General features: G+C 46.0%; 2 protein-coding genes across 2 annotated transcripts in view; one reads left to right on the top strand and one right to left on the bottom strand.

Moving 5' to 3' along the window:
• The window catches only part of LOC121560050 (tetraspanin-18-like), a 119016-nt gene extending 103635 nt beyond the window's left edge, over positions 1-15381 (top strand). Inside the window, exons 3-9 of the mRNA XM_045213862.1 lie at positions 6489-6584; positions 9133-9327; positions 11832-11906; positions 12914-13012; positions 13279-13455; positions 14721-14804; positions 15262-15381. Coding sequence (XP_045069797.1) covers positions 6489-6584; positions 9133-9327; positions 11832-11906; positions 12914-13012; positions 13279-13455; positions 14721-14804; positions 15262-15309 — 774 coding nt within the window. The 3' untranslated portion in view covers positions 15310-15381. The remainder of the gene's footprint in view (positions 1-6488; positions 6585-9132; positions 9328-11831; positions 11907-12913; positions 13013-13278; positions 13456-14720; positions 14805-15261) is intronic.
• A 97-nt stretch (positions 15382-15478) lies between these two features.
• Positions 15479-19356, bottom strand: LOC121560049 (putative proline-rich protein 21). The gene is made up of 3 exons (XM_045213859.1): positions 19347-19356; positions 16783-17009; positions 15479-16580 (listed from the first exon to the last, which is right to left on the bottom strand). The coding sequence occupies exons 1-3, from the start codon at positions 19354-19356 to the stop codon at positions 15483-15485; spliced, it is 1335 nt and encodes a 444-aa protein (XP_045069794.1). The 3' UTR covers positions 15479-15482.
• Positions 19357-27283: the final 7927 nt, after the last annotated feature.

The following is a 27283-nucleotide window of genomic DNA, read 5'->3' as shown; positions in this document are numbered from 1 at the left end:
GATGGATGGATGCTGTTTAGTTCAGTCTGAAGGGGGATGGCTGGATGCTGTTTAGTTCAGTCTGAAGGGGGGAAGGATGCTGTTTAGTTCAGTCTGAAGGGGATGGATGGATGCTGTTTAGTTCAGTCTGAAGGGGGGATGGATGGATGCTGTTTAGTTCAGTCTGAAGGGGGGGATGGATGGATGCTGTTTAGTTCAGTCTGAAGGGGGGATGGATGGATGCTGTTTAGTTCAGTCTGAAGGGGGGATGGATGCTGTTTAGTTCAGTCTGAAGGGGGGTGGATGCTGTTTAGTTCAGTCTGAACGGAGGGGGGGATGGATGCTGTTTAGTTCAGTCTGAAGGGGGGTGGATGCTGTTTAGTTCAGTCTGAACGGAGGGGGATGGATGGATGCTGTTTAGTTCAGTCTGAAGGGGGGATGGATGGATGCTGTTTAGTTCAGTCTGAAGGGGGGATGGATGGATGCTGTTTAGTTCAGTCTGAAGGGGGATGGATGGATGCTGTTTAGTTCAGTCTGAAGGGGGGATGGATGCTGTTTAGTTCAGTCTGAAGGGGGGATGGATGGATGCTGTTTAGTTCAGTCTGAAGGGGGATGGATGGATGCTGTTTAGTTCAGTCTGAAGGGGGTGGATGGATGCTGTTTAGTTCAGTCTGAAGGGGGGATGGATGGATGCTGTTTAGTTCAGTCTGAAGGGGGGATGGATGGATGCTGTTTAGTTCAGTCTGAAGGGGGATGGATGCTGTTTAGTTTAGTCTGAAGGGGGGATGGATGGATGCTGTTTAGTTCAGTCTGAAGGGGGATGGATGGATGCTGTTTAGTTCAGTCTGAAGGGGGATGGATGGATGCTGTTTAGTTCAGTCTGAAGGGGGATGGATGGATGCTGTTTAGTTCAGTCTGAAGGGGGGATGGATGGATGCTGTTTAGTTCAGTCTGAAGGGGGTGGATGGATGCTGTTTAGTTCAGTCTGAAGGGGGGATGGATGGATGCTGTTTAGTTCAGTCTGAAGGGGGGATGGATGGATGCTGTTTAGTTCAGTCTGAAGGGGGGATGGATGGATGCTGTTTAGTTCAGTCTGAAGGGGGTGGATGGATGCTGTTTAGTTCAGTCTGAACGGGGGATGGATGGATGCTGTTTAGTTCAGTCTGAAGGGGGGATGGATGGATGCTGTTTAGTTCAGTCTGAAGGGGGGATGGATGCTGTTTAGTTCAGTCTGAAGGGGGGATGGATGGATGCTGTTTAGTTCAGTCTGAAGGGGGGATGGATGGATGCTGTTTAGTTCAGTCTGAAGGGGGGATGGATGCTGTTTAGTTCAGTCTGAAGGGGGTGGATGCTGTTTAGTTCAGTCTGAAGGGGGAATGGATGGATGCTGTTTAGTTCAGTCTGAAGGGGGATGGATGCTGTTTAGTTCAGTCTGAAGGGGGATGGATGGATGCTGTTTAGTTCAGTCTGAAGGGGGATGGATGGATGCTGTTTAGTTCAGTCTGAAGGGGGATGGATGGATGCTGTTTAGTTCAGTCTGAAGGGGGGATGGATGGATGCTGTTTAGTTCAGTCTGAAGGGGGGATGGATGGATGCTGTTTAGTTCAGTCTGAACGGAGGGGGGTGGATGCTGTTTAGTTCAGTCTGAACGGGGGATGGATGCTGTTTAGTTCAGTCTGAAGGGGTGGATGGATGCTGTTTAGTTCAGTCTGAACGGGGATGGATGGATGCTGTTTAGTTCAGTCTGAAGGGGGATGGATGGATGCTGTTTAGTTCAGTCTGAAGGGGGGATGGATGGATGCTGTTTAGTTCAGTCTGAACGGAGGGGGGATGGATGCTGTTTAGTTCAGTCTGAAGGGGGGATGGATGGATGCTGTTTAGTTCAGTCTGAAGGGGGGATGGATGGATGCTGTTTAGTTCAGTCTGAACGGAGGGGGGGATGGATGCTGTTTAGTTCAGTCTGAAGGGGGGATGGATGGATGCTGTTTAGTTCAGTCTGAACAGAGGGGGGGATGGATGCTGTTTAGTTCAGTCTGAAGGGGGATGGATGGATGCTGTTTAGTTCAGTCTGAACGGGGGATGGATGCTGTTTAGTTCAGTCTGAATGGGTGGATGGATGCTGTTTAGTTCAGTCTGAAGGGGGGATGGATGGATGCTGTTTAGTTCAGTCTGAAGGGGGGATGGATGGATGCTGTTTAGTTCAGTCTGAAGGGGGGATGGATGGATGCTGTTTAGTTCAGTCTGAAGGGGATGGATGGATGCTGTTTAGTTCAGTCTGAACGGAAGGGGGGATGGATGCTGTTTAGTTCAGTCTGAACGGAGGGGGGATGGATGCTGTTTAGTTCAGTCTGAACGGGGGATGGATGCTGTTTAGTTCAGTCTGAAGGGGGATGGATGGATGCTGTTTAGTTCAGTCTGAAGGGGGGATGGATGGATGCTGTTTAGTTCAGTCTAAAGGGGGGATGGATGGATGCTGTTTAGTTCAGTCTGAAGGGGGATGGATGCTGTTTAGTTCAGTCTGAAGGGGGGATGGATGCTGTTTAGTTCAGTCTGAAGGGGGAATGGATGGATGCTGTTTAGTTCAGTCTGAAGGGGGGATGGATGCTGTTTAGTTCAGTCTGAAGGGGGATGGATGGATGCTGTTTAGTTCAGTCTGAAGGGGGGATGGATGGATGCTGTTTAGTTCAGTCTGAAGGGGGGATGGATGGATGCTGTTTAGTTCAGTCTGAAGTGGGGATGGATGGATGCTGTTTAGTTCAGTCTGAAGGGGGGATGGATGGATGCTGTTTAGTTCAGTCTGAACGGAGGGGGGTGGATGCTGTTTAGTTCAGTCTGAACGGGGGATGGATGCTGTTTAGTTCAGTCTGAAGGGGTGGATGGATGCTGTTTAGTTCAGTCTGAACGGGGATGGATGGATGCTGTTTAGTTCAGTCTGAAGGGGGGATGGATGGATGCTGTTTAGTTCAGTCTGAAGGGGGGATGGATGGATGCTGTTTAGTTCAGTCTGAACGGAGGGGGGGATGGATGGATGCTGTTTAGTTCAGTCTGAACGGGGGATGGATGGATGCTGTTTAGTTCAGTCTGAAGGGGGGATGGATGGATGCTGTTTAGTTCAGTCTGAACGGAGCGGGGGATGGATGCTGTTTAGTTCAGTCTGAAGGGGGGATGGATGGATGCTGTTTAGTTCAGTCTGAAGGGGGGATGGATGGATGCTGTTTAGTTCAGTCTGAACGGAGGGGGATGGATGCTGTTTAGTTCAGTCTGAAGGGGGGATGGATGGATGCTGTTTAGTTCAGTCTAAAGGGGGAGATGGATGGATGCTGTTTAGTTCAGTCTGAAGGGGGGATGGATGGATGCTGTTTAGTTCAGTCTGAAGGGGGGATGGATGGATGCTGTTTAGTTCAGTCTGAAGGGGGATGGATGGATGCTGTTTAGTTCAGTCTGAAGGGGGATGGATGGATGCTGTTTAGTTCAGTCTGAAGGGGGGATGGATGGATACTGTTTAGTTCAGTCTGAAGGGGGATGGATGGATGCTGTTTAGTTCAGTCTGAACGGAGGGGGGGGTGGATGCTGTTTAGTTCAGTCTGAACGGGGGATGGATGCTGTTTAGTTCAGTCTGAAGGGGTGGATGGATGCTGTTTAGTTCAGTCTGAACGGGGGATGGATGGATGCTGTTTAGTTCAGTCTGAAGGGGGGATGGATGGATGCTGTTTAGTTCAGTCTGAAGGGGGGATGGATGGATGCTGTTTAGTTCAGTCTGAACGGAGGGGGGATGGATGGATGCTGTTTAGTTCAGTCTGAACGGGGATGGATGGATGCTGTTTAGTTCAGTCTGAAGGGGGATGGATGGATGCTGTTTAGTTCAGTCTGAACGGAGCGGGGGATGGATGCTGTTTAGTTCAGTCTGAAGGGGGGATGGATGGATGCTGTTTAGTTCAGTCTGAAGGGGGAGGGATGGATGCTGTTTAGTTCAGTCTGAACGGAGGGGGGGATGGATGCTGTTTAGTTCAGTCTGAAGGGGGGATGGATGGATGCTGTTTAGTTCAGTCTAAAGGGGGGATGGATGGATGCTGTTTAGTTCAGTCTGAAGGGGGGGATGGATGGATGCTGTTTAGTTCAGTCTGAAGGGGGGATGGATGGATGCTGTTTAGTTCAGTCTGAAGGGGGGATGGATGGATGCTGTTTAGTTCAGTCTGAACGGAAGGGGGGATGGATGCTGTTTAGTTCAGTCTGAACGGAGGGGGGGATGGATGCTGTTTAGTTCAGTCTGAACGGGGGATGGATGCTGTTTAGTTCAGTCTGAAGGGGGGATGGATGGATGCTGTTTAGTTCAGTCTGAAGGGGGGATGGATGGATGCTGTTTAGTTCAGTCTGAACGGGGGTGGATGCTGTTTAGTTCAGTCTGAACGGAGGGGGGTGGATGCTGTTTAGTTCAGTCTGAACGGGAGGGGGTGGATGCTGTTTAGTTCAGTCTGAAGGGGGGATGGATTCAGACACTTCCAGGTGAACCGAACCAGGTCCAAAGTTTTGCTAGTAAATACTATCATAAGTTGTGTGGGGGGGGGGGAGGTCTACTGAGGTATGTGGTTGTGACTTTGCAGATATGTTGCTGCCCCAACCTGTACTGTAGGGGTCTGGTTTCTGGGATGGTGCAGGAAGTGTTGCTGGTGCAGGATGCATGTGGAGATAATGTGGCTGTTCTTCTGTTGAGATTGTATTGGCTGTAATGACAACCCTGTATGGGCCAGCTACTCACTTTGTGTAGGCTACATTTGACAGGCAGAAGTCATTAAAAAAGTGGGCGCTGAGTTTCATGTTGTGTGTTTTCTTCACAGAACAGAATCCATTTAAATGACAGGTCTGTCTATATACAGTGGGGAAAACAAGTATTTAGTCAGCCACCAATTGTGCAAGTTCTCCCACTTAAAATGATGAGAGAGGCCTGTAATTTTCATCATAGGTACACGTCAACTATCCAGAAAATCACATTGTAGGATTTTTAATGAATTTATTTGCAAATTATGGTGGAAAATAAGTATTTGGTCAAGAACAAAAGTTTCTCAATACTTTGTTATATACCCTTTGTTGGCAATGACACAGGTCAAACGTTTTCTGTAAGTCTTCACAAGGTTTTCACACACTGTTGCTGGTATTTTGGCCCATTCCTCCATGCAGATCTCCTCTAGAGCGGTGATGTTTTGGGGGCTGTCGCTGGGCAACACAGACTTTCAACTCCCTCCAAAGATTTTCTATGGGGTTGAGATCTGGAGACTGGCTAGGCCACTCCAGGACCTTGAAATGCTTCTTACGAAGCCACTCCTTCGTTGCCCGGGCGGTGTGTTTGGGATCATTGTCATGCTGAAAGACCCAGCCACGTTTCATCTTCAATGCCCTTGCTGATGGAAGGAGGGTTTCACTCAAAATCTCACGATACATGGCCCCATTCATTCTTTCCTTTACACGGATCAGTCGTCCTGGTCCCTTTGCAGAAAAACAGCCCCAAAGCATGATGTTTCCAACCCCATGCTTCACAGTAGGTATGGTGTTCTTTGGATGCAACTCAGCATTCTTTGTCCTCCAAACATGACGAGTTGAGTTTTTACCAAAAAAGTTATATTTTGGTTTCATCTGACCATATGACATTCTCCCAATCCTCTTCTGGATCATCCAAATGCACTTCAGACGGGCCTGGACATGTACTGGCTTAAGCAGGGGGACACGTCTTGCACTGCAGGATTTGAGTCCCTGGCGGCGTAGTGTGTTACTGATGGTTGGCTTTGTTACTTTGGTCCCAGCTCTCAGCAGGTCATTCACTAGGTCCCCCCGTGTGGTTCTGGGATTTTTGCTCACCGTTCTTGTGATCATTTTGACCCCACGGGGTGAGATTTTGCTTGGAGCCCCAGATCGAGGGAGATTATCAGTGGTCTTGTATGTCTTCCATTTCCTAATAATTGCTTTCACAGTTGATTTCTTCAAACCAAGCTGCTTACCTATTGCAGATTCAGTCTTCCCAGCCTGGTGCAGGTCTACAATTTTGTTTTTGGTGTCCTTTGACAGCTCTTTGGTCTTGGCCATTGTGAAGTTTGGAGTGTGACTGTTTGAGGTTGTGGACAGGTGTCTTTTATACTGATAACAAGTTCAAACAGGTGCCATTAATACAGGTAAAGAGTGGAGGACAGAGGAGCCTCTTAAAGAAGAAGTTACAGGTCTATGAGAGCCAGAAATGTTGCTTGTTTGTAGGTGACCAAATACTTATTTTCCACCATAATTTGCAAATAAATTCATTAAAAATCCTACAATGGGATTTTCTGGATTTTTTTTTCTCAATTTGTCTGTCATAGTTGACGTGTACCTATGATGAAAATTACAGGCCTCTCTCATCTTTTTAAGTGGGAGAACTTGCACAATTGGTGGCTGACTAAATACTTTTTTTCCCCACTGTATGTGTGTGCAAGCATTGGCAGAACTCATTAACTAGCCTGTTTGTGTGTGTTTTCTCTGTCTCTCAGGGGTTAGGGGAGGCTTCAGCGACAGGGACAGCCATGGACGGAGACTGTCTGAGCTGCATCAAATACCTCATGTTCGTCTTCAACTTCCTCATCTTCGTAAGTATTCTCCTGACGCACTTTTCTCCTGTGGTATACATACTGAACAGTACTCTTCCCATTTAAGGTTATTGGCAATGAAATGGAGGCTTTATTATTGTGCTGGCAGATCTAGTTGCAGGCCTTTGGTCTCAGGTTTGAGACACATTTGTCATCATTTCCATTCTCAGACAAACAGATCCTCCCACGAGGCAACAACATTGACTCTCTAAACCAAAATAAATAGCTTCTATAGCTATAACATTTGACAGATTTTTTTATGTGACATTCATCGAAGAAACCCAGTTCTTTCCCAGCAGGAAGGGATGGTGTGACGAGTGTATGTATGAAGCTCCTATCTCTAGCCCCTCCCCTCCTCCTCAATAGCCCCCTTTACTTAAAGAGAGTCACCCACTGGGAAAGCAGATAGAGGCTTGTATTTGCACATTGTTACAACACTGTATATATACATAATATGACATTTGAAATGTCTTTATTCTTTTGAAACTTCTGAGTGTAATGTTTACTGTTAATATTTATTGTTTATTTCACTTTTGTTTACTATCTACTTCACTTGCTTTGGCAATGTTAACACACGTTTCCCATGCCAATGAAGCCCATAAATTGAAATTAAATTGAAAAAAATTGAATAGAGGTTTAGTGATAGAGGGGGAGGAGGGAATAGTGATGAAGAGGGGGAGGAGGGATGGGGGGTTCACTCTGAGAGGTAGAGGCAAGGCTGAAGCCCCCCACTGACCTACCTTATAGGCCTTAACCCACCCCCTGCTGAGGCATAAAGACAATAAGACAGACAAGGCTTTTACCTCTCCTTCTCCCCTCCTTCCTCCTTCTTAGCTCTCTCTCTCTCTCCCTTTCATCCTCAATAGTTCACTATTTCATGGTTTTATTTTGGCCAGGGTAGTGTTTATACACTATGTTAATGTTTGAACAATATGTAGCCTATCACAAACTTCCGCACCTAAATGCAACCATCATCTGTTTCGGTAAAAAAGCTGAGGGATGGAGCTGGAGAAATGTTAACCCCTCTCAAATTCATAGACAGAGCTATGGATGCGAGGACTGACCATCCATGATACAAAATGTATAGTTTTAACCAGGTTTTGAGGCTATACAGTGTTTGTTTACATTTACTTTGTTTACAAACATTGGCGTGTTAACAAGCTTGTATTTTGGGTTCTGATGGGGTGTACGACAGTTGAACTCAGCTCATGAGGCATTTATAAGTTATATTCTTCAAGAATCAATGGCTACATATTATTAATTTATAAGTCAAAAAAATGGATGTAGCAACTGCTGATTCCCCCTTTTAAAGGTACAGATGAACAGTTGTGGGTAAAGATAGAATCTGCTAGTCATCCCTTTATTTATATTTACTCTTGCAGTACCCGTATCTCTCCCTCTCCCCCATCCCTCCCTCCCTCCCTCTTTGGTGAGGTTTTCATAAGCCTGTGTTAGGTTTCCCACCTCACCTGAACACGTTCTCTTTCTTCCATTCATTGTAATGAATGATGTGCATATAAACCAAACTAATGGTCCTTGCTATCTGGTATCCTTGGGACATCCCAACTCTGACGTCACCCCATTGAAGTTGACATTAAAAAAGGTTAAGGTAAGGGATAGGGTTAGGTAAGGGTTATGGTTAGGGTTAGGGGTTAAGGTTAGGGTTAGGGGTTAAGGTAAGGGATAGGGTTAGGTAAGGGTTATGGTTAGAGTAGGGGTTAAGGTTAGGGTTAGGGGTTAAGGTTAGGGTTAGGGGTTAAGGTTAGGGTTAGGGGTTAAGGTTAGGGGTTAAGGTTAGGGTTAGGGTTAGGTAAGGGTTAAGGTTAGGGTTAAGGGTTAAGGTTAGGATTAGGGGTTAAGGTTAGGGTTAGGTAAGGGTTAAGGTTAGGGTTAGGGGTTAGGGGTTAAGGTTAGGGTTAGGGGTTAAGGTTAGGGTTAGGGGTTAAGGTTAGGGGTTAAGGTTAGGGTTAGGGTTAGGTAAGGGTTAAGGTTAGGGTTAAGGGTTAAGGTTAGGATTAGGGGTTAAGGTTAGGGTTAGTAAGGGTTAAGGTTAGGTTAGGGTAGGGTTGTTAGTGTTAGGGTTAGGTAGGGGTTAATGTTAGGGTTAAGGTTAGGGTTAAGGTTAGGGTTAGGGTTAAGGTTAGGGGTTAAGGTTAGGGTTAGGGGTTAAGGTTAGGGTTAGGGGTTAAGGTTAGGGTTAGGGGTTAAGGTTAAGGTTAGGGGTTAAGGTTAGGGTTAGGGGTTAAGGTTAGGGTTAGGGGTTAAGGTTAGGGTTAGGGTCAGGTGCTGCAAAGAAGGACCTAGAAAAACTGCAGCTGGCCGAGAACAGAGCGGCACGTTTTGCTCTTCACTGTAATCAGAGGGCTGATATCAAGACTATCCCAAGGAGACCGGATAGCACTAACCCTAAACTAAACCCACTCTCTTTCTCTTTCTCTCTCTATTTCTCCCCCCTCTTTCTCTCTTTCTCCCTCTCTTTCTTTCTCCCTCTCTCTCTCTTTCTCCCTCTCTCGCTCTCTTTCTCCCTCCCTCTCTCTCTCTCTCCTAGCTGGGAGGCTCCTTCCTCCTGGGTGTAGGGGTGTGGGTGCTGGTGGACCCTACAGGCTTCAGGGAGATCGTAGCAGCCAACCCTCTGCTCTTCACTGGGGTCTACATTGTCCTGGCCATGGGGGGATTGCTCTTCCTCCTGGGATTCCTGGGCTGCTGCGGAGCCATCCGGGAGAACAAGTGTCTGCTTCTCTTTGTAAGTCGACTGGTGATGGTTGGGAGGGTGGCTGTTTGTGTGTGTCGGGGGGATATATGTGTGTGTGTGTGTGTGTGTGTGTGTGTATGTTTGTCTGTTCATTCTATACAGTATATATAGTGTATCTTTGGTCTGTATTTTTCGATTTGTCGTTGTGGCCTGAGATGGAAAAGAAAGAAGCCATAGTAAAACAGACATAATATTATGTCCTGCCATCCTGTAGCCTTCTGTGCAGCTGGCCTCATGCATAGCTAATGTTGAGTGGGCTCTGTGGGCTCTGTGGGCTCTGTGGGCTCTGTGGGCTCTGTGGGCTCTGTGGGCTCTGTGGGCTCTGTGGGCTCTGTGGGCTCTGTGGGCTCTGGGCTCTGTGGGCTCTGTGGGCTCTGTGGGCTCTGTGGGCTCTGTGGGCTCTGGGCTCTGTGGGCTCTGTGGGCTCTGTGGGCTCTGTGGGCTCTGGGGGCTCTGTGGGCTCTGTGGGCTCTGTGGGCTCTGTGGGCTCTGTGGGCTCTGTGGGCTCTGTGGGCTCTCTGGGCTCTGTGGGCTCTGTGGGCTCTGTGGGCTCTGTGGGCTATGCCAGATTATGATATTTAGTGACACACTCACTTTTCCTTTACTCTCTCTCTGTTACTCTCTCTCTCTTTGTTCCTCTCTCTCTGTTACTCTCTCTCTCTCTCTCTGTTCCTCTCTCTCTGTTACTCTCTCTCTGTTACTCTCTCTCTTTGTTACTCTCTCTCTGTTACTCTCTCTGTACCTCTCTCTCTGTTACTCTCTCTGTTACTCTCTCTCTGTTACTCTCTTTCTCTGTTACTCTCTCTCTGTTACTCTCTCTCTGTTACTTTCTCTTTCTCTGTTACTCTCTCTCTGTTACTCTCTCTCTGTTACTCTCTTTCTCTGTTACTCTCTCTGTTACTCTCTCTCTGTTACTCTCTCTCTGTTACTCTCTCTCTGTTACTCTCTCTCTCTCTGTTACTCTCTCTGTTACTCTCTCTCTGTTACTCTCTCTCTGTTACTCTCTCTGTTACTCTCTCTCTGTTACTCTCTCTGTTACTCTCTCTCTGTTACTCTCTCTCTGTTACTCTCTCTCTGTTACTCTCTCTCTCTCTGTTACTCTCTCTCTGTTACTCTCTCTGTTACTCTCTCTCTCTCTGTTCCTCTCTCTCTGTTACTCTCTCTCTGTTACTCTCTCTCTGTTACTCTCTCTCTCTGTTACTCTCTCTCTGTTACCTCTCTCTCTGTTACTCTCTCTCTGTTACTCTCTCTGTTACTCTCTCTGTTACTCTCTCTGTTACTCTCTCTGTTACTCTCTCTGTTACTCTCTCTCTGTTACTTTCTCTCTCTCTGTTACTCTCTCTCTGTTACTCTCTCTGTTACTCTCTCTCTCTGTTACTCTCTCTGTTACTCTCTCTCTGTTACTCTCTCTGTTACTCTCTCTCTCTGTTACTCTCTCTCTGTTACTCTCTCTGTTACTCTCTCTGTTACTCTCTCTCTGTTACTCTCTCTCTGTTACTCTCTCTCTCTGTTACTCTCTCTCTGTTACTCTCTCTGTTACTCTCTCTCTGTTACTCTCTCTCTGTTACTCTCTCTCTCTGTTACTCTCTCTCTGTTACTCTCTTTCTCTGTTACTCTCTCTCTGTTACTCTCTCTCTGTTACTCTCTCTGTTACTCTCTCTCTGTTACTCTCTCTCTGTTACTCTCTCTCTCTCTGTTACTCTCTCTCTGTTACTCTCTCTGTTACTCTCTCTCTCTGTTACTCTCTCTCTGTTACTCTCTCTGTTACTTTCTCTGTTACTCTCTCTCTGTTACTCTCTCTCTCTGTTACTCTCTCTCTGTTACTCTCTCTGTTACTCTCTCTCTGTTACTCTCTCTCTGTTACTCTCTCTGTTACTCTCTCTGTTACTCTCTCTCTGTTACTTTCTCTCTGTTACTCTCTCTCTCTCTGTTACTCTCTTTCTCTGTTACTCTCTCTCTCTCTGTTACTCTCTCTCTGTTACTTTCTCTCTGTTACTCTCTCCCTGTTACTCTCTCTCTCTGTTACTCTCTCTGTTACTCTCTCGCTGTTACTCTCCCTCTGTTACTCTCTCTCTGTTACTCTCTCTCTCTGTTACTCTCTCTCTGTTACTCTCTCTGTTACTCTCTCTCTGTTACTCTCTCTCTGTTACTCTCTCTGTTACTCTCTATGTTACTCTCTCTCTCTCTGTTACTCTCTATGTTACTCTCTCTCTCTCTCTCTGTTACTCTCTCGCTGTTACTCTCTCTCTGTTACTCTCTCTCTGTTACTCTCTCTCTGTTACTCTCTCTGTTACTCTCTCACTCTGCCTTTATCTGTCTCCCTCTCTCTCTCTCTCTCCTCTTTGTCCCCCTCTCTCTCTCTCTCCTCTTTGTCCCCCCTCTCTCTCTCTATCCTCTTTGTCCGTCCCCCCCTCTCTCTCTATCCTCTTTGTCCCCTCCCCCCTCTCTCTCTCTCTCTCTCTCTCTCTCTCGCTTTCTCCACTTTGTCCCTGCAGTTCTTCATGCTCATCCTGGTCATCTTCCTGGCAGAGTTGGCTGCAGCCATCCTGGCCTTCATATTCCGGGAGCATGTGAGTAGCTAGATCCTCTGACCATCCACTGTGATGTAAAAACACTGTTCCTGTTATCATGATGATACAGTACTATAGAACCTACAAACACTGTTCCTGTCATCATTTACATTTACATCATTTAGCAGACACTCTTATCCAGAGCGACTTACAAATTGGTGCATTCACCTTATGATAGCCAGTGGGACAACCACTTTACAAATTATTTATTTATAAGGGGGGGTAGAAGGATTACTTTATCCTATCCCAGGTATTCCTTAAAGAGGTGGGGTTTCAAGTGTCTCCGGAAGGTGATGAGTGACTCCGCTGTCCTGGCGTCGTGGGGGAGCTTGTTCCACCATTGGGGTGCCAGAGGAGCGAACAGTTTTGACTGGGCTGAACGGGAACTGTGCTTCAGCAGAGGTAGGGGGGCCAGCAGGCCAGAGGTGGATGAACGCAATGCCCTCGTTTGGGTGTAGGGTCAAATTAATTTTGGGACTGTTCAGAGCCTGAAGGTACGGAGGTGCCGTTCCCCTCACAGCTCCGTAGGCAAGCACCATGGTCTTGTAGCAGATGCGAGCTTCAACTGGAAGCCAGTGGAGTGTGCGGAGGAGCATGGTGACGTGAGAGAACTTGGGAAGGTTGAACACCAGACGGGCTGCGGCGTTCTGGATGAGTTGTAGGGGTTTAATGGCACAGGCAGGGAGCCCAGCCAACAGTGAGTTGCAGTAATCCAGACAGGAGATGACAAGTGCCTGGATTAGGACCTGTGCCGCTTCCTGTGTAAGGCAGGGTCGTACTCTGCGAATGTTGTAGAGCATGAACCTACAGGATAGGGTCACCACCTTGATGTTAGCGGAGAACAACAGGGTGTTGTCCAGGGTCACGCCAAGGCCCTTTGCACTCTGGGAGGAGGATACAACGGAGTTGTCAACCATGATGGCGAGATATGTTATCATGATGATACAGTACTATATAACCTCTGACCATACAGAACTAATATTAACATCCTCCATGTTCCTACCTAGTTGACCAGAGAGTACTTCACCAAGGAGCTGAAGAGACACTACCAGGGCTACAACAACACTGATGTCTTCACTGGAACCTGGAACGCCGTCATGAACAGTGTAAGGCTAATATACTGTGAGGTTAAAATCCATTTCAATCTACTCAATTCAAGTAAATTCCATATCAGTTCACTTCCAGATGTGACTGACTTCAAATGGAATTGAACCCAACCGTGAGACTTGCTGTTGGTAGACATGTACAAAATACAATCATCTACTTAGCAGACACTTTCAACCAAAGTGACTTACATGGCTCTGCATCCATTTTCAGTATCTGTGTGTGATTCCCAGCGGGAATTGAACCATCAACCTCTGTGTCCCCCCAGTTTGACTGCTGTGGAGTGAACAGCCCGGAGGACTTTGAGGAGAGCCTGTTCCGGCTGATCAACCGTAACGAGATGGTCCCTGCAGCCTGCTGCAGGAGGGGTAGCCACACAGGAGACTCAGCATACGTCAGCCAGGAGGAGTGTCTGATGGGGAAAATGCTCTTCCGAAACAACAAGGTGGGTAGTGATAGTGGTCTGTGTGTGTGTGTGTGTGTGGTGTGTGGTGTGTGGTGTGTGGTGTGTGGTCTGTGTGTGTGTGTGTGGTCTGTGTGTGTGTGTGTGTGTGTGTGTGTGGTCTGTGTGTGTGTGTGTGTGTGTGTGTGTGTGTGTGTGGTGTGTGTGGTGTGTGGTGTGTGGTGTGTGGTATGTGTGTGTGTGTGTGGTGTGTGTGTGTGTGTGTGTGTGTGTGTGTGTGTGTGTGTGTGTGTGTGTGTGTGTGTGTGTGTGTGGTCTTCAGTACAACTCCCACAGCTCCACTCCTTGTGAGAAAAAGCTATTTCCTTTACGTCCTGACTAATGTTGAAGCTCCTGAACACAACACCAACAGCTGAGGACATTGGTGACTGAGTGTCCTGTCTCTCTCTGTGTGTGTGTGTGTGTGTGTGTGTGTGTGTGTGTGTGTGTGTGTGACATTGGTGACTGAGTGTCCTGTCTCTCTCTCTGTGTGTGTGTGGTGTGGTGACTGAGTGTCCTGTCTCTCTCTCTGTGTGTGTGTGGTGTGGTGACTGAGTGTCCTGTCTCTCTCTCTGTGTGTGTGTGTGTGTGTGTGTGTGTGTGTGTGTGTGTGACATTGGTGACTGAGTGTCCTGTCTCTCTCTCGGTTGTGTGTGTGTGTGTGTGTGTGTGTGTGTGTGTGTGTGTGTGTGTGTGTGTGTGTGACATTGGTGACTGAGTGTCCTGTCTCTCTCTCTGTGTGTGTGTGGTGTGGTGACTGAGTGTCCTGTCTCTCTCTCTGTGTGTGTGTGGTGTGGTGACTGAGTGTCCTGTCTCTCTCTCTCTGTGTGTGTGTGTGTGTGTGTGTGTGTGTGTGTGTGACATTGGTGACTGAGTGTCCTGTCTCTCTCTGTGTGTGTGTGTGTGTGTGTGTGTGTGTGTGTGTGTGACATTGGTGACTGAGTGTCCTGTCTCTCTCTGTGTGTGTGTGTGTGTGTGTGTGTGTGTGTGACATTGGTGACTGAGTGTCCTGTCTCTCTCTCTGTGTGTGTGTGTGTGTGTGTGTGTGTGTGTGTGTGTGTGTGGTGTGTGTGTGTGTGTGTGTGTGTGTGTGTGTGTGTGTGACATTGGTGACTGAGTGTCCTGTCTCTCTCTCTGTGTGTGTGTGTGTGTGTGTGTGTGTGTGTGTGTGTGTGTGTGTGTGTGTGTGTGTGGTGTGTGTGTGTGTGGTGTGTGTGTGTGACATTGGTGACTGAGTGTCCTGTCTCTCTCTCTCTGTGTGTCGGCAGGGTTGTTACTCAGCGGTGGTGGACTACTTTGAGCTATATATCTATGTGGCTGGAGCACTGGCCATCGTGGTGCTCACCATTGAGGTAGGATTCAATATTTTGTTTCTTATAATGAACATTTTGTGAGTAGCACCCGAATCAACCAGATTTTTCCTTATCAGTGTATGTGATTAGTAATGTAGGCTGTTTCGTAACTTATCTCCCCCACACATAGCACACAGTACACAGTACACAGCAACTGACGCTGATACTGGGGAACGCATCGTTTGAAACAAGCGCTAGTCACTTCATTAACTTTTTTACAGTACTATAGCCCCACCTGGTGGAGAGTATTGGTATTGCCGGACTGTTACTCAACACACAGTACATTACATAGGACAACATACCATGAAGGCACCGCTGGGGTATAATGACTATAGATATGGCAATCTATTCCATTGATTAGGTCAAGCCAGAACTAAGTCGTCTAATCATGTTTAAACACTTGTCTTGTTTCTGTGCCCTGACTGCATGTCCGGCCTCTCCTGTGTCTTCCCTACAGCTGTTTGCCATGGTCTTTGCCATGTGTCTGTTCAGAGGGATCCAGTAGGATGAATGACTGCTGCACCGCACGGACGGCAAGACTTTGTGGAGCTAGAAAAGGGAAATCAGGCGATGAAAATAAACATTAAACATTTAAGAAATGTATATCTGCTAAACAAATTGGTTGGAAAACAAACAAAAGAACAACACTAGAAAAACAACAACAACAACTCGTACTTCTCAGCTGGACTTTTGAGGTACAGGGTGAGAAGAAAAAAAAAAAAAAGATAGAGAGAAAAAAAATAAGACAAGAACAACAAGAAAACGTAAAGTGATTTGTGTGTAAAGTGAAACAGCTGTTTGGAGGACCTGGTGTATAGTAGTGGAGAAGAGGACCTGGTGTATAGTAGTGGAGAAGAGGACCTGGTGTATAGTAGTGGAGAAGAGGACCTGGTGGTATAGTAGTGGAGAAGAGGACCTGGTGGTATAGTAGTGGAGAAGAGGACCTGGTGGTATAGTAGTGGAGAAGAGGACCTGGTGGTATAGTAGTGGAGAAGAGGACTTGGTGGTATAGTAGTGGAGAAGAGGACCTGGTGTATAGTAGTGGAGAAGAGGACATGGTGGTATAGTAGTGGAGAAGAGGACCTGGTGTATAGTAGTGGAGAAGAGGACCTGGTGATATAGTAGTGGAGAAGAGGACCTGGTGGTATAGTAGTGGAGAAGAGGACCTGGTGGTATAGTAGTGGAGAAGAGGACCTGGTGGTATAGTAGTGGAGAAGAGGACCTGGTGTATAGTATTGGAGAAGAGGACCTGGTGGTATAGTAGTGGAGAAGAGGACCTGGTGGTATAGTAGTGGAGAAGAGGACCTGGTGTATAGTAGTGGAGAAGAGGACCTGGTGTATAGTAGTGGAGAAGAGGACCTGGTGGTATAGTAGTGGAGAAGAGGACCTGGTGTATAGTAGTGGAGAAGAGGACCTGGTGGTATAGTAGTGGAGAAGAGGACCTGGTGTATAGTAGTGGAGAAGAGGACCTGGTGTATAGGAGTGGAGAAGAGGACCTGGTGTATAGTAGTGGAGAAGAGGACCTGGTGGTATAGTAGTGGAGAAGAGGACCTGGTGTATAGTAGTGGAGAAGAGGACCTGGTGGTATAGTAGTGGAGAAGAGGACCTGGTGGTATAGTAGTGGAGAAGAGGACCTGGTGTATAGTAGTGGAGAAGAGGACCTGGTGGTATAGTAGTGGAGGAGAGGACCTGGTGTATAGTAGTGGAGAAGAGGACCTGGTGTATAGTAGTGGAGAAGAGGACCCGGTTGAAAGTGGGCGTGGTGAAGGAGAAGACCTGGTTGAAAGTGGGCGTGGTGAAGGAGAGGACCCGGTTGAAAGTGGGCGTGGTGAAGGAGAGGACCCGGTTGAAAGTAGGCGTGGTGAAGGAGAGGACCCGGTTGAAAGTAGGCATGGTGAAGGAGAGGACCCGGTTGAAAGTAGGCGTGGTGAAGGAGAGGACCCGGTTGAAAGTAGGCCCCCATGGTGAAGGAGAGGACCCGGTTGAAAGTAGGCGTGGTGAAGGAGAGGACCCGGTTGAAAGTAGGCGTGGTGAAGGAGAGGACCCGGTTGAAAGTGGGCGTGGTGAAGGAGAGGACCCGGTTGAAAGTAGGCGTGGTGAAGGAGAGGACCCGGTTGAAAGTAGGCGTGGTGAAGGAGAGGACCCAGTTGAAGCCTGCCCTGCAGCAGAAGTAGCCTGAGTCCCCGATCTGTTTGTGCTGTCTTGCTAGCTAACTGGGACTCAGGCTAGAGCAGAAGGCACTGCACTGACTTTTGGATGAAGAATATTTATACTGAGTAAAAAGATGGCTTAACTGTAATATAGAAATATGTGTTTTATGGACACTTTGGCTGTTTCTGTACCTCTCCCTCCTCCCTCCTCTCTACCCCTCCGCCATTCCATCTATTTCTATCACACTACCCTCCTCTCTACCCCCTCAACACACTATTGTTAGGGCCACATCTCTTTAATGTTGTACAAAGCCCTGTCTATAGTGTGTGTGTGTGTGTGTGTGTGTGTGTGTGTGTGTGTGTGTGTGTGTGTGTGTGTGTGTGTGTGTGTGTGTGTGTGTGTGTGTGTGTGTGTGTGTCCATAGAAATTGATTATATTTCTTGGTGTGTGTCCTGGTGTATGAATGAGTGCATGTGGCCCCTTTTTGACTATCCCTGAGCTTGAAAGCCGACTTCTGATATTTTTGTTTTATTTTGTATTGTGATGTTCATTGCAATAGTGGTTACATGTGGTTTAGGTGAAAATAAATGTATGTGTATCCATTTGTATTCGATTCTTGAAAAAATGATGACATTAAAATGGCATAATAAAATGTTGTCCATGTGGTGAATTCCTTTCTGATGCATTTAACAAGTATGCAGTAGAGCAGGATAGTTAACCTAGTCCCTAGTGCGCTGTATGTCCCCAGGCTCGCTGCTCATTGGGCGGAAGAGTCTGATGACCTCCATTATTTTGGATTTTTAACAAATCGCTTTTGTCGTGTCGGTCACCATCCATTTTTTGAGTAGCAAGAAGAAGTGAACAGGTCGCAAGACGAACCAAACTTGGAGGTTGTAGACAAAAGTAGAACGGTTCTGGTCTCGTCTCCTGACTGATCCATTTAGACCTACCCGTGGAGCCCGAGCTGCCGATGTTCCCGCCAAAAAACTGAACAAGGGCAGACAGCCTTAGCGTTTGTTTTATAATAATAATAATATGCCATTTAGCAGACGCTTTTATCCAAAGCGACTTACAGTCGTGCGTGTTCCACCTGAGCAAACAGCAGTTCTGATTAGAACACAATAAGAGAACATTTCTTACACAACAGGCTAATTGACTCGTTTTCATGACTTGTGAATTTGTAGTAATAATGTGATCAAGACAACGGGTGACAACTCATGACGTCAGTGATCTTCAGGTCAGAAAGTCGGAGCTCTAGAAAGAGGCCTGAGTAGGAATCCCGAGTTGGTTGACCTTTCAAAACTATTTTCCCAGTAGGAGCTTGTTTTCTCAGTTGTCTTGAACGCACTGATTTGATTTGATTTATTAGGATCCCCATTAGCCAACGCCAATGGCGACAGCTAGTCTTACTGGGGTCCGACACATAACGAAAAATACATTACAGACTAAATACTTTACAATTTAAATGCATTTTAAAACATGAACATGTAGTGTGTTTGTGTGCATCTATCAGTTACACATACATGTCAGTACACATACACAAGTAGGTCACATGGGGGAGAGGCGTGGTGCCATGAGGTGTTGCTTTATTTGTTTCTTTAAACCAGGTTTGCTGTTCACTTGCGCTATATAAGATGGAAGGGCGTTCCATGCACTGTATAATACTGTACGTTTCCTTGAATTTGTTCTGGACCTGGGGACTGTGAAAAGACCCCTGGTGGCATGTCTGGTGGGGTAAGTGTGTGTGTTAGTGCTGTGTGTAAGTTGACTATGCAAACAATTTGGCATTTCCAACATGTTAATGTTTCTTATAAAAACAAGAAGTGATGCAGTCAGTCTTCCCTGAACTCTTAGCCAAGAGAGACTGTCATACATAGTATTAATATTAGCCCTCAGACTACAATGAAGAGCAAGACGTGCCGCTCTTCTGGGCCAGATTCAGCTTAACTAGGTCTTTCTTTGCAGCACTTGACCATATGACTGGACAATAATCAAGATAAGATCAAACTAGAGCCTGCAGGACTTGCTTTGTGGAAAAGCAGAGCATCTCTTTATTACTGAAGTCAGAAGTCAGAGATTTCCGAGTTCACAGTTGTTTTTTACGAGGCATTAATCAATGCCCGGAGCCGATGCTCAGCGACTATTTTTATTTATTTTACGAGACCCTTCCTGGGGATGAGTCACCAATATGTGTGCCGACAGAGCTGTGCTACATTAGGCTACCACTAGAGGGCAGCAGCACACCTGTACATCAGGTACCCTGTAGCTGGGCCTGACATCTGGATTTGGTTGCTTGTTTTATACCTGGTGAATGTGAGCCACTGATGGGGAGATGATTTTATCCAGTGGTGGTTACCTACCTACCTGCCTTGCCTGGGGGAGAAGTCTCACCTGCAGTCATCGTTATTATGAGCGTCCATTTTAAAATTGTGAATATGAATCTGATTCCCTTTTCACAACGTGGTTTGGGAAAATCAATGATGGATCGAAGAAGATGAATACTTTATTGTCCATGTTGTGCCAGAGAACATACAGTAGTGGGTCTGTTGCTTTTAACCCATGATATGGTTTTGTGCTTTAAATTGTGAAATTAAATTAAAGATGCACTCTCAAACTTTTGTATAATTTCAGCCAGTAGTTTTGAGTCAAAACAGGTCCCCGTTTTTTGTGTACTACTTCATCCAATTCGTGTGATATGTTACGAATCCAATTTGTGTGATATGTTACGAATCCAATTCGTGTGATACGTTACGAATCCAATTCGTGTGATATGTTACGAATCCAATTCGTGTGATATGTTACGAATCCAATTCGTGTGATATGTTACGAATGCAATTTGTGTGCTATGTTACGAATCCAATTTGTGTGATATATTACGAATCCAATTCGTGCAATATGTTACAAATCCAATTTGCGTGATACAGTATGTTACGAATCCAATTCGTGCATTATGTTACAAATTTGTTGTGCTTAAGATCCCGAAGCGCATTTTTACGAGGTGTATAGTTCCTATAACTTCCCATGACTTCTATAATAACTCTCATGTTCTCATAATCTATTCTCCACAGAATGAGAAATCCTTGTAACCACAGATGTACTCTGAGGTGAACGTTTGACGTGACACACAGACACACACACACGTTTGTTTTACTATCCTTGTGGGGACCAAACAATTGATTCCCAATCAAAATCCTATTTTCACCTAACCCTTAACCTAAACTTAACCCCAAACCCCTAACTCTTATACCTAACCCCTAACTCTAAATCTAACCCTAATCTTAATTGTAACCCTAAACCTAACCCCTAAGCCTAAAACAGCCTTTTTCCTTGTGGGTACTGGCGAAATGTCAGAATGTTCCTTGTTTTACTATACTTGTGAGGACTTCTGGTACCAAACACACACACACACAAACACACACCTCAGCCCTTTGTAAGGGTTAAGGGTTAGGGTATTAATGAGGCTGGCGTGTGCTGTGACCCCTACCATACTGTTAGTAGAATCTACTGACCCTGAATCAGTGCAGACAGAGGCTTTGTGTGTGTGTGTGTGTGTGTGTGTGTGTGTGTGTGTGTGTGTGTGTGTGTGTGTGTGTGTGTTTGTTTCTTTGGTTGTACTATCCTTGTGGGGACCAGAAGCCCTCACAAGTATAGTAAAACAAGGAAAGTCCGGAAAAGTGGGGTTATTTCGCCGGCCCCCACAAGAAGAAAGGCTATTTTAGGCTTAGGGGTTATGTTTAGGGTTAGAATTAGGGTTAGGGGTTAGGTTTAGGGTTAAGGGTTAAGGGAAAATAGGACTTTGAATGGGAATCAATTGTTTGATAGTAAAACAAATGGGTGTGCGGGTTAGCTGTTTGTTCACCCACACCAACTCTCAATTGCTAATAACCCATCTGCAACCGCCCGACTATTATATGTGATAAAGTGAAAATCTGTGGTCCACACCCGACCCTAACCCGCTAATATAGAAAATGCGGCTTCATTAGTAAGTGCATGAAAGACGGCATCCCCACAGTGACCGTACGTACATGTCCCAACCAAAAGCCATGGATTACATGTAACACCCGCACTTAGCTAAAGCTGCCGCTTTCAAGGAGTGGGACACTAATCCGGACCCTTATAAGGAATCTCGCTACGATCTCCGATGAGCCATCAAAATGTCAAAACGTCAATACAGGACCAAGAACAAATCCTACTACGCCGGCTATGACACTCGGCGGATGTGGCAGGGCTTGCAAACTATCACAGATTACAGAAGGGAAATCCAGCCGCGAGCTGCCCAGTGATGCAAGCCTACCAGACGAGCTAAATGCCTTCTATGCACGCTTCGAGGCACGCAACACTGAACCATGCATGGGAGCACCAGCAGTTCTGGATGACTGTGTGATCTCGCTCTCCATAGCCGATGTGATTAAGACCTTTAAACAGGTTAACATTCACAAGGCCGTGGGGCAAGACGGATTATCAGGATGTGTACACAGAGCATGCGCTGACCAGCTGGCGGGTGCCTTCACTGACATTTTCAAACTCTCCCTGAACCAGTCTGTATTACCTACAGTGCCTTCGGAAAGTATTCAGACCACTTGACTTTTTCCACACTTTGTTACATTACAGCCTTATTCTAAAATTTATTAAATTGTTTTTTTTCCCGTCATCAGCCAGTTACCTCATAATGACAAAGCAAAAACAGGTTTTTAGAAATTTTTGCTAATTTATTCAAATAAAAAACAGAAATATCACATTTACATAAGTATTATGACCCTTTACTCAGTATGTTGTTGAAGCATCTTTAGCAGCGATTACATTATCGAGTATTCTTGGGTATGAAGCTACAAGCTTGACACACCTGTTTTTGGGGGAGTTTCTCCCATTCTTCTCTGCAGATCCTCTCAAGCTCTGTCAGGTTGGATGGGGAGTGTCGCTGCACAGCTATTTTCAGGTCTCTCCAGAGATGTTCGATCGGGTTCAAGTCCGGGCTCTGGCTGGGCCACTCAAGGATATTCAGAGACTTGTCCCAAAGCCACTTCTGCATTGTCTTGGCTGTGTGCTTAGGGTCTTTGTCCTGTTGGAAGGTGAACCTTCACCCCTGCTTTGGAGCAGGTTTTCATCAAGGTTCTCTCTGTACTTTGGTCCGTTCATCTTTCCCTCGATCCTGACTAGTCTCCCAGTCCCTGCCGCTGAAAAACATCCCCACAGCATGATGCTGCCACCACCATGCTTCACCGTAGGGATGGTGCCAGGTTTCCTCCAGACTTGATGCTTGGCATTCAGGACAAAGAGTTCAATCTTGGTTTCATCAGACCAGAGAATCTTGTTTCTCATGGTCTGAGAGTCTTTAGGGGCCTTTTGGCAAACTCCAAGTGCGCTGTCATGTGCCTGTTACTGAGGAGTGGCTTCTGTCTGGAAGAGCTGCAGAGATGGTTGTCATTCTAGAAGGTTCTCTCATCTCCACAGAGGAACTCTAGAGCTCTGTCAGAGTGACCATCGGGTTCTTGGTCACCTCCCTGACCAAGGCCCTTCTCCCCCGATTGCTCAGTTTGGCCGGGCGGCCAGCTCTAGGAAGAGTCTTGGTGGTTCCAAACTTCTTCCATTTAAGAATGATGGAGGCCACTGTGTTCTTGGGGAACTTCAATTCTGCAGAAATGTTTTGGTACCCTTCCCCAGATCTGTGCCTTGACACAATCCTGTCTCGGAGCACTACGGACAATTCCTTCGACCTCATGGCTTGGTTTTCCCTCTGACATGCACTGTCAACTGTGGGACCTTTTATAGACAGGTGTGTGCATTTTCAAATCATGTCCAATCAATTGAATTTACCACAGGTGGACTCCAATCAAGTTGTAGAAACATCTCAAGGATAATCAATGGAAACAGGATGCACCTGAGCTCAATTTCGAGTCATAGCAAAGGGAATGAATACTTATGTAAATCATGTATTTCTGGTTTTTATTGGTTATACATTTGCAAACATTTCAAAAAACCTGTTTTTGCTTTGTCATTATGGGGTATTGTGTGTAGATTGCTGAGATATATACATTAAAAAAAAATCAATTTTAGGATAAGGCTGTAACATAACAAAATGTGGAAAAGTCAATGGGTCTGAATACTTTCCGAATGCGCTGTACATGTTTCAAGCAGACCACTATAGTGCCTGTGCCCAAGAACGCCAAGGACACTCACATCTGTAGCAATGAAATGCTTTGAAAGGCTTGTCATGGCTCACATCAACAGCATCATCCCAGACTCCCTGGACCCACTCCAATTCGCATACCATCCCATCCCAACAGATCCACAGATGACGCAATCTCCAGTGCACTCCACGCTGCCCTTTCCCACCTGGACAAGAGGAACACCCACAGCAGCTCACAGCCCACCTATGAGTAGCTCACCAAACAATTCCGAAAGTATATGCAATTTTGTCATAAACAAATCTCACACGTATCAGACACCACAAGCTCCCAGCAACTATCTAATTAACGCAACATTGACATTATCCCACCCCCTGGTTGGCCACTATTGGCTTGAAAAGCCAAACCTAACACAGTATCTGCCAATACGTTTTACAGCAATTTTACACCCGTCTGTGGTGGCGCGTTTGTCTATCACTCCATGTGAAGCCAGTTGAAGTGATAACCGTCTTGTGGGTTGACAGAAATACCCCCCTAACCTTCTCAATTAAATGTTAACTGCAAGGTATGGTTACCTGGCAGAAGTATGTCATGAGGAAGTATATCATTTGTATTATTTGTTATTTGTAAACTTTGCCATGAACTGAGCAGCAGTACAGAACCATCGCTAGAACCGGCAGATCATTATGCCAGGCATACGCTACACGATTTCACTAGATGGCACATTCCTCACACGCTAGATGCGTAATTAAAAAGGGCCAGATGCGCAATTGAACGGGAATTACACTCAAGAATATATTTGTTCGTTTTCTTCCAAACCAAAAGAAAAATAGTCTTCTGGTGTGATTTAAACATTGACGTGGACTCAGAACATCCCATTTCGTTGTTTCTTTATGAACAATTGTAACTTTGAGAGTGAAAAACAAAACAAATCTAAAACCAGGAAAAAATAAAACTGAGAAAAGATATTTCGGGAAAACATAAAACAGGGTCCCCCTTAGAGTTGTTTATTAACCATTATTTTACCAGGTATACCGACAGAACACATAGTGCACTACTTTCTCTTGTACACTAAGGACCCGGGGAGAGGAGAAGAGAAGAATGTGCTAGAAAATAATTAGTAGCTTGCGACATGTAATTTTCTCATGCTAGAAAAGGTTGAAGACCCCTGACCCCTGACCTACAGTATGTGAGAATGCTGTTCATGAACTACAGCTCAGCATTCAACACCATAGAGCCCTCCAAGCTCATCACCTCCCTCTGCAACTGGATCCTGGACTTCCTGACGGGCCGCCCCCCAGGTGGTAAGGGTAGGCAACAACACATCCGCCATACTGACCCTCAACACGGGGGCCCCTCAGGGGTGCGTGCTTAGTCCCCTCCTGTACTCCCTGTTCACCCACGACTGCGTGGCCAAACACGACTCCAACACCATCATTAAGCTCGCTGACAACCCCAACGGTGGTAGGCCTGATCACCGACGACGATGAGACAGCCCATAGGTAGGAGGTCAGAGACCTGGCAGTGTGGTTCTAGGACAATAACTTCCCCCTCAACATCAGCAAGACAAAGGAGCTGATCGTAGACTACAGGAAACGGAGGGACGAGCACCCCCCCATCCACATTTACGGGGCTGTAGTGGAGCGGGTCGGAGCTTCAAGTTCCTCAGTGTCCACATCACTAAGGAATTAGCATGGTCCACACACACCAACACAGTGGTGAAGAACGCACGACATCGATTCTTTCCTCTGAAGAAGGTTTAAAAGATTTGGCATGGGCCCTCAGATATAATCCTCAAAAAGTTATACAACTGCACCATCGAGGGCATCTTGACTGGCTGCATCAGTACTTGGTATGGCAACCGCTTGCCCTCCGACCGCACGGCGCCACAGAGGGTAGTCATACCTCCCAGACAATTTATCTAAACCCTTCAATGGATTCTTCCAGGTTAATTCTGAAATCCATCTATATAACACAAGACATTGCGATAACCTTCACCCTCCCCACTGCCGCACCTCACATAGTCAATTCTCTATCAGCTACAGAGGTACCATACTCTGGAATTCTTATCTTCACATTGCCAAAACCTCATCATCGCTCAATAACTTCAAGTGAAGACTGGGGGTCAGCCTGATGAACCAAACTACCCAATAATCCCCTCCATGTAGCCTAACTCTCACACTCACACAGACACACATGCACAGACACATAATCAAACATGTTTTTTCTGGTATACTGAGTATATCATGTACAGGCATCATCACTTCCTGTTGAACGCGGAATGAGGGAGAGCTCAGTTTGTTGTTTTAAAAAGTTTGTTGTTTTAAAAAGTGTATTGGAAAGATTCTTAGTAGCTAGCTAACTTTTTTGTTTGGATCCCGCGACGCAATTGGCATCAGTTGCTGGGACTGCTACTCTGTCTAGTGATCCTGCCAACCAAGGCCGGGTCTGAGGAGCTATTTGGCGTAGCAGCTAGTCTAGCTGCTAGCTAGCGTCCTATCAAGCTAGCTGGGTTTTCTTGAGGGCTTGAACGCAGCCCGCGACGCGGTTAGCCATTATTGCTTGGACCGCGGATTGTCCCGGGTTTGTGGCTGTTTAGATCCCTGCTGTTTGTTGTGTTCAATCTTCCCTGTGACCTGTCCTGTCTGGAACTGCGAGGAGTAACAGCATAACCTACGTTGCTACCTACCATGACAAAGACCAATGCCGGCGGGAGTACCGTTGACGACAGTGGTGTCTCTCTATCACAGGTGAAATATCTTTTAAACGAACAAAAATACAAGCAGTTGTTACAACAACAAGAAAATAGCTTCAAGTGTTTTGTCCAAATACTGGTGGATTCAACAAATAAAAGAATGGACCTGAAGAACAGTTTGCAGTTCTCCCAGGGTCAGCTGGATGAGGTGAAACAGGAGAACGGCAAGATGAGAGCAATCTGTAAGTCATTGAGAGAGGACATCAGTTCTGTGTGTGAATCCATGATAACAATGACGGATAAATCAGACAGATCTCGAGGGGCAATCAAGGCGTAACAACATGGTTGTGGACAGAATTGCAGAATCTCCACATGAGACCTGGACGGAGTCTGAGGACAAAGTGAGGGAAATGATCTCTGAGAAATTGAAGATGGACCACAGGAAGATTGAGGTGGAGCGCGCCCACAGGACTGGAAAACCCACCACTGGCCCAGTTGACAGGCCCAGGCCAATAGTGGTCAAGTTCCTGAGGTTCAAGGACAAGGTAGCTGTTCTGGAAAGAGCCAAGAACTTGAGAGGAACGTATATCTTCCTCAATGAGGACTATCCTGAAGCTGTGCGCCAGAAGAGGTAAGACGTTATCCCAGCCACGAAAGCTGCCAGAGCGCGTGGGGACATTACTTACATCTGCTATGACAGGCTCATTGTCCACCCTCCCTCCCAGAAGCCTGGAAGGGATGAGAGAGCCAAGCCTACGGGTTCGTAGCTTCAACCCTGCAGCACACACACACACACCAATTGATTAATGGACTGCTGAATGTATATTTTTTTTATCTTGCTTTGTTTGCACTTTTCCGTATTATGTCTATCTCTGAAAAGCTACCCAGAAAAGGGTTGAAAATAGCCCATATTAATATATGTAGCCTTAGAAACAAGGTTCATGACATCAATAACTTGCTAACATCAGATAACATTCATATATTAGCCATTTCTGAGACTCACTTAGTTAATTCATTTGATGATATAGCAGTATCAATACAAGGATATAACATATATAGAAGAGACAGAAATGCTTAGAGAAGATCTTATGTCAAGTGTTATTGAAGTGTTGTGGTTGCAGGTTCACTTGGCACATCTAAAGCCTTTTCTTTTAGGGTGTTGCTATAAGTCACCAAGTGCTAACAGTCATTATCTAAATAATATGTGTGAAATGTTTGATAGTGTATGTGATGTAAACAGAGAGGTCTACTTTCTTGGGGACCTGAATATTGACTGGTTTTCAACAAGCTGTCCGCTCAAGAGGAAGCTTCTCACTGTAACCAGTGCCTGTAATCTGGTTCAGGTTATTAATCAACCTACCAGGGTGTTTACAAACACTACAGGAACAAGATCATCCACATGTTTCGATCACATTTTTACTAATACTGTAGAGCTTTGTTCTAAAGCTGTATCCGTACCCATTGGATGCAGTGATCACAATATTGATTTATCTATATCCAGGAAAGCT

Source organism: Coregonus clupeaformis, unplaced genomic scaffold (genome assembly GCF_020615455.1).
Source record: "Coregonus clupeaformis isolate EN_2021a unplaced genomic scaffold, ASM2061545v1 scaf0162, whole genome shotgun sequence".
NCBI classification, from domain to species: domain Eukaryota; kingdom Metazoa; phylum Chordata; class Actinopteri; order Salmoniformes; family Salmonidae; genus Coregonus; species Coregonus clupeaformis.
This window is presented reverse-complemented; position numbering and strand designations above follow the sequence as displayed.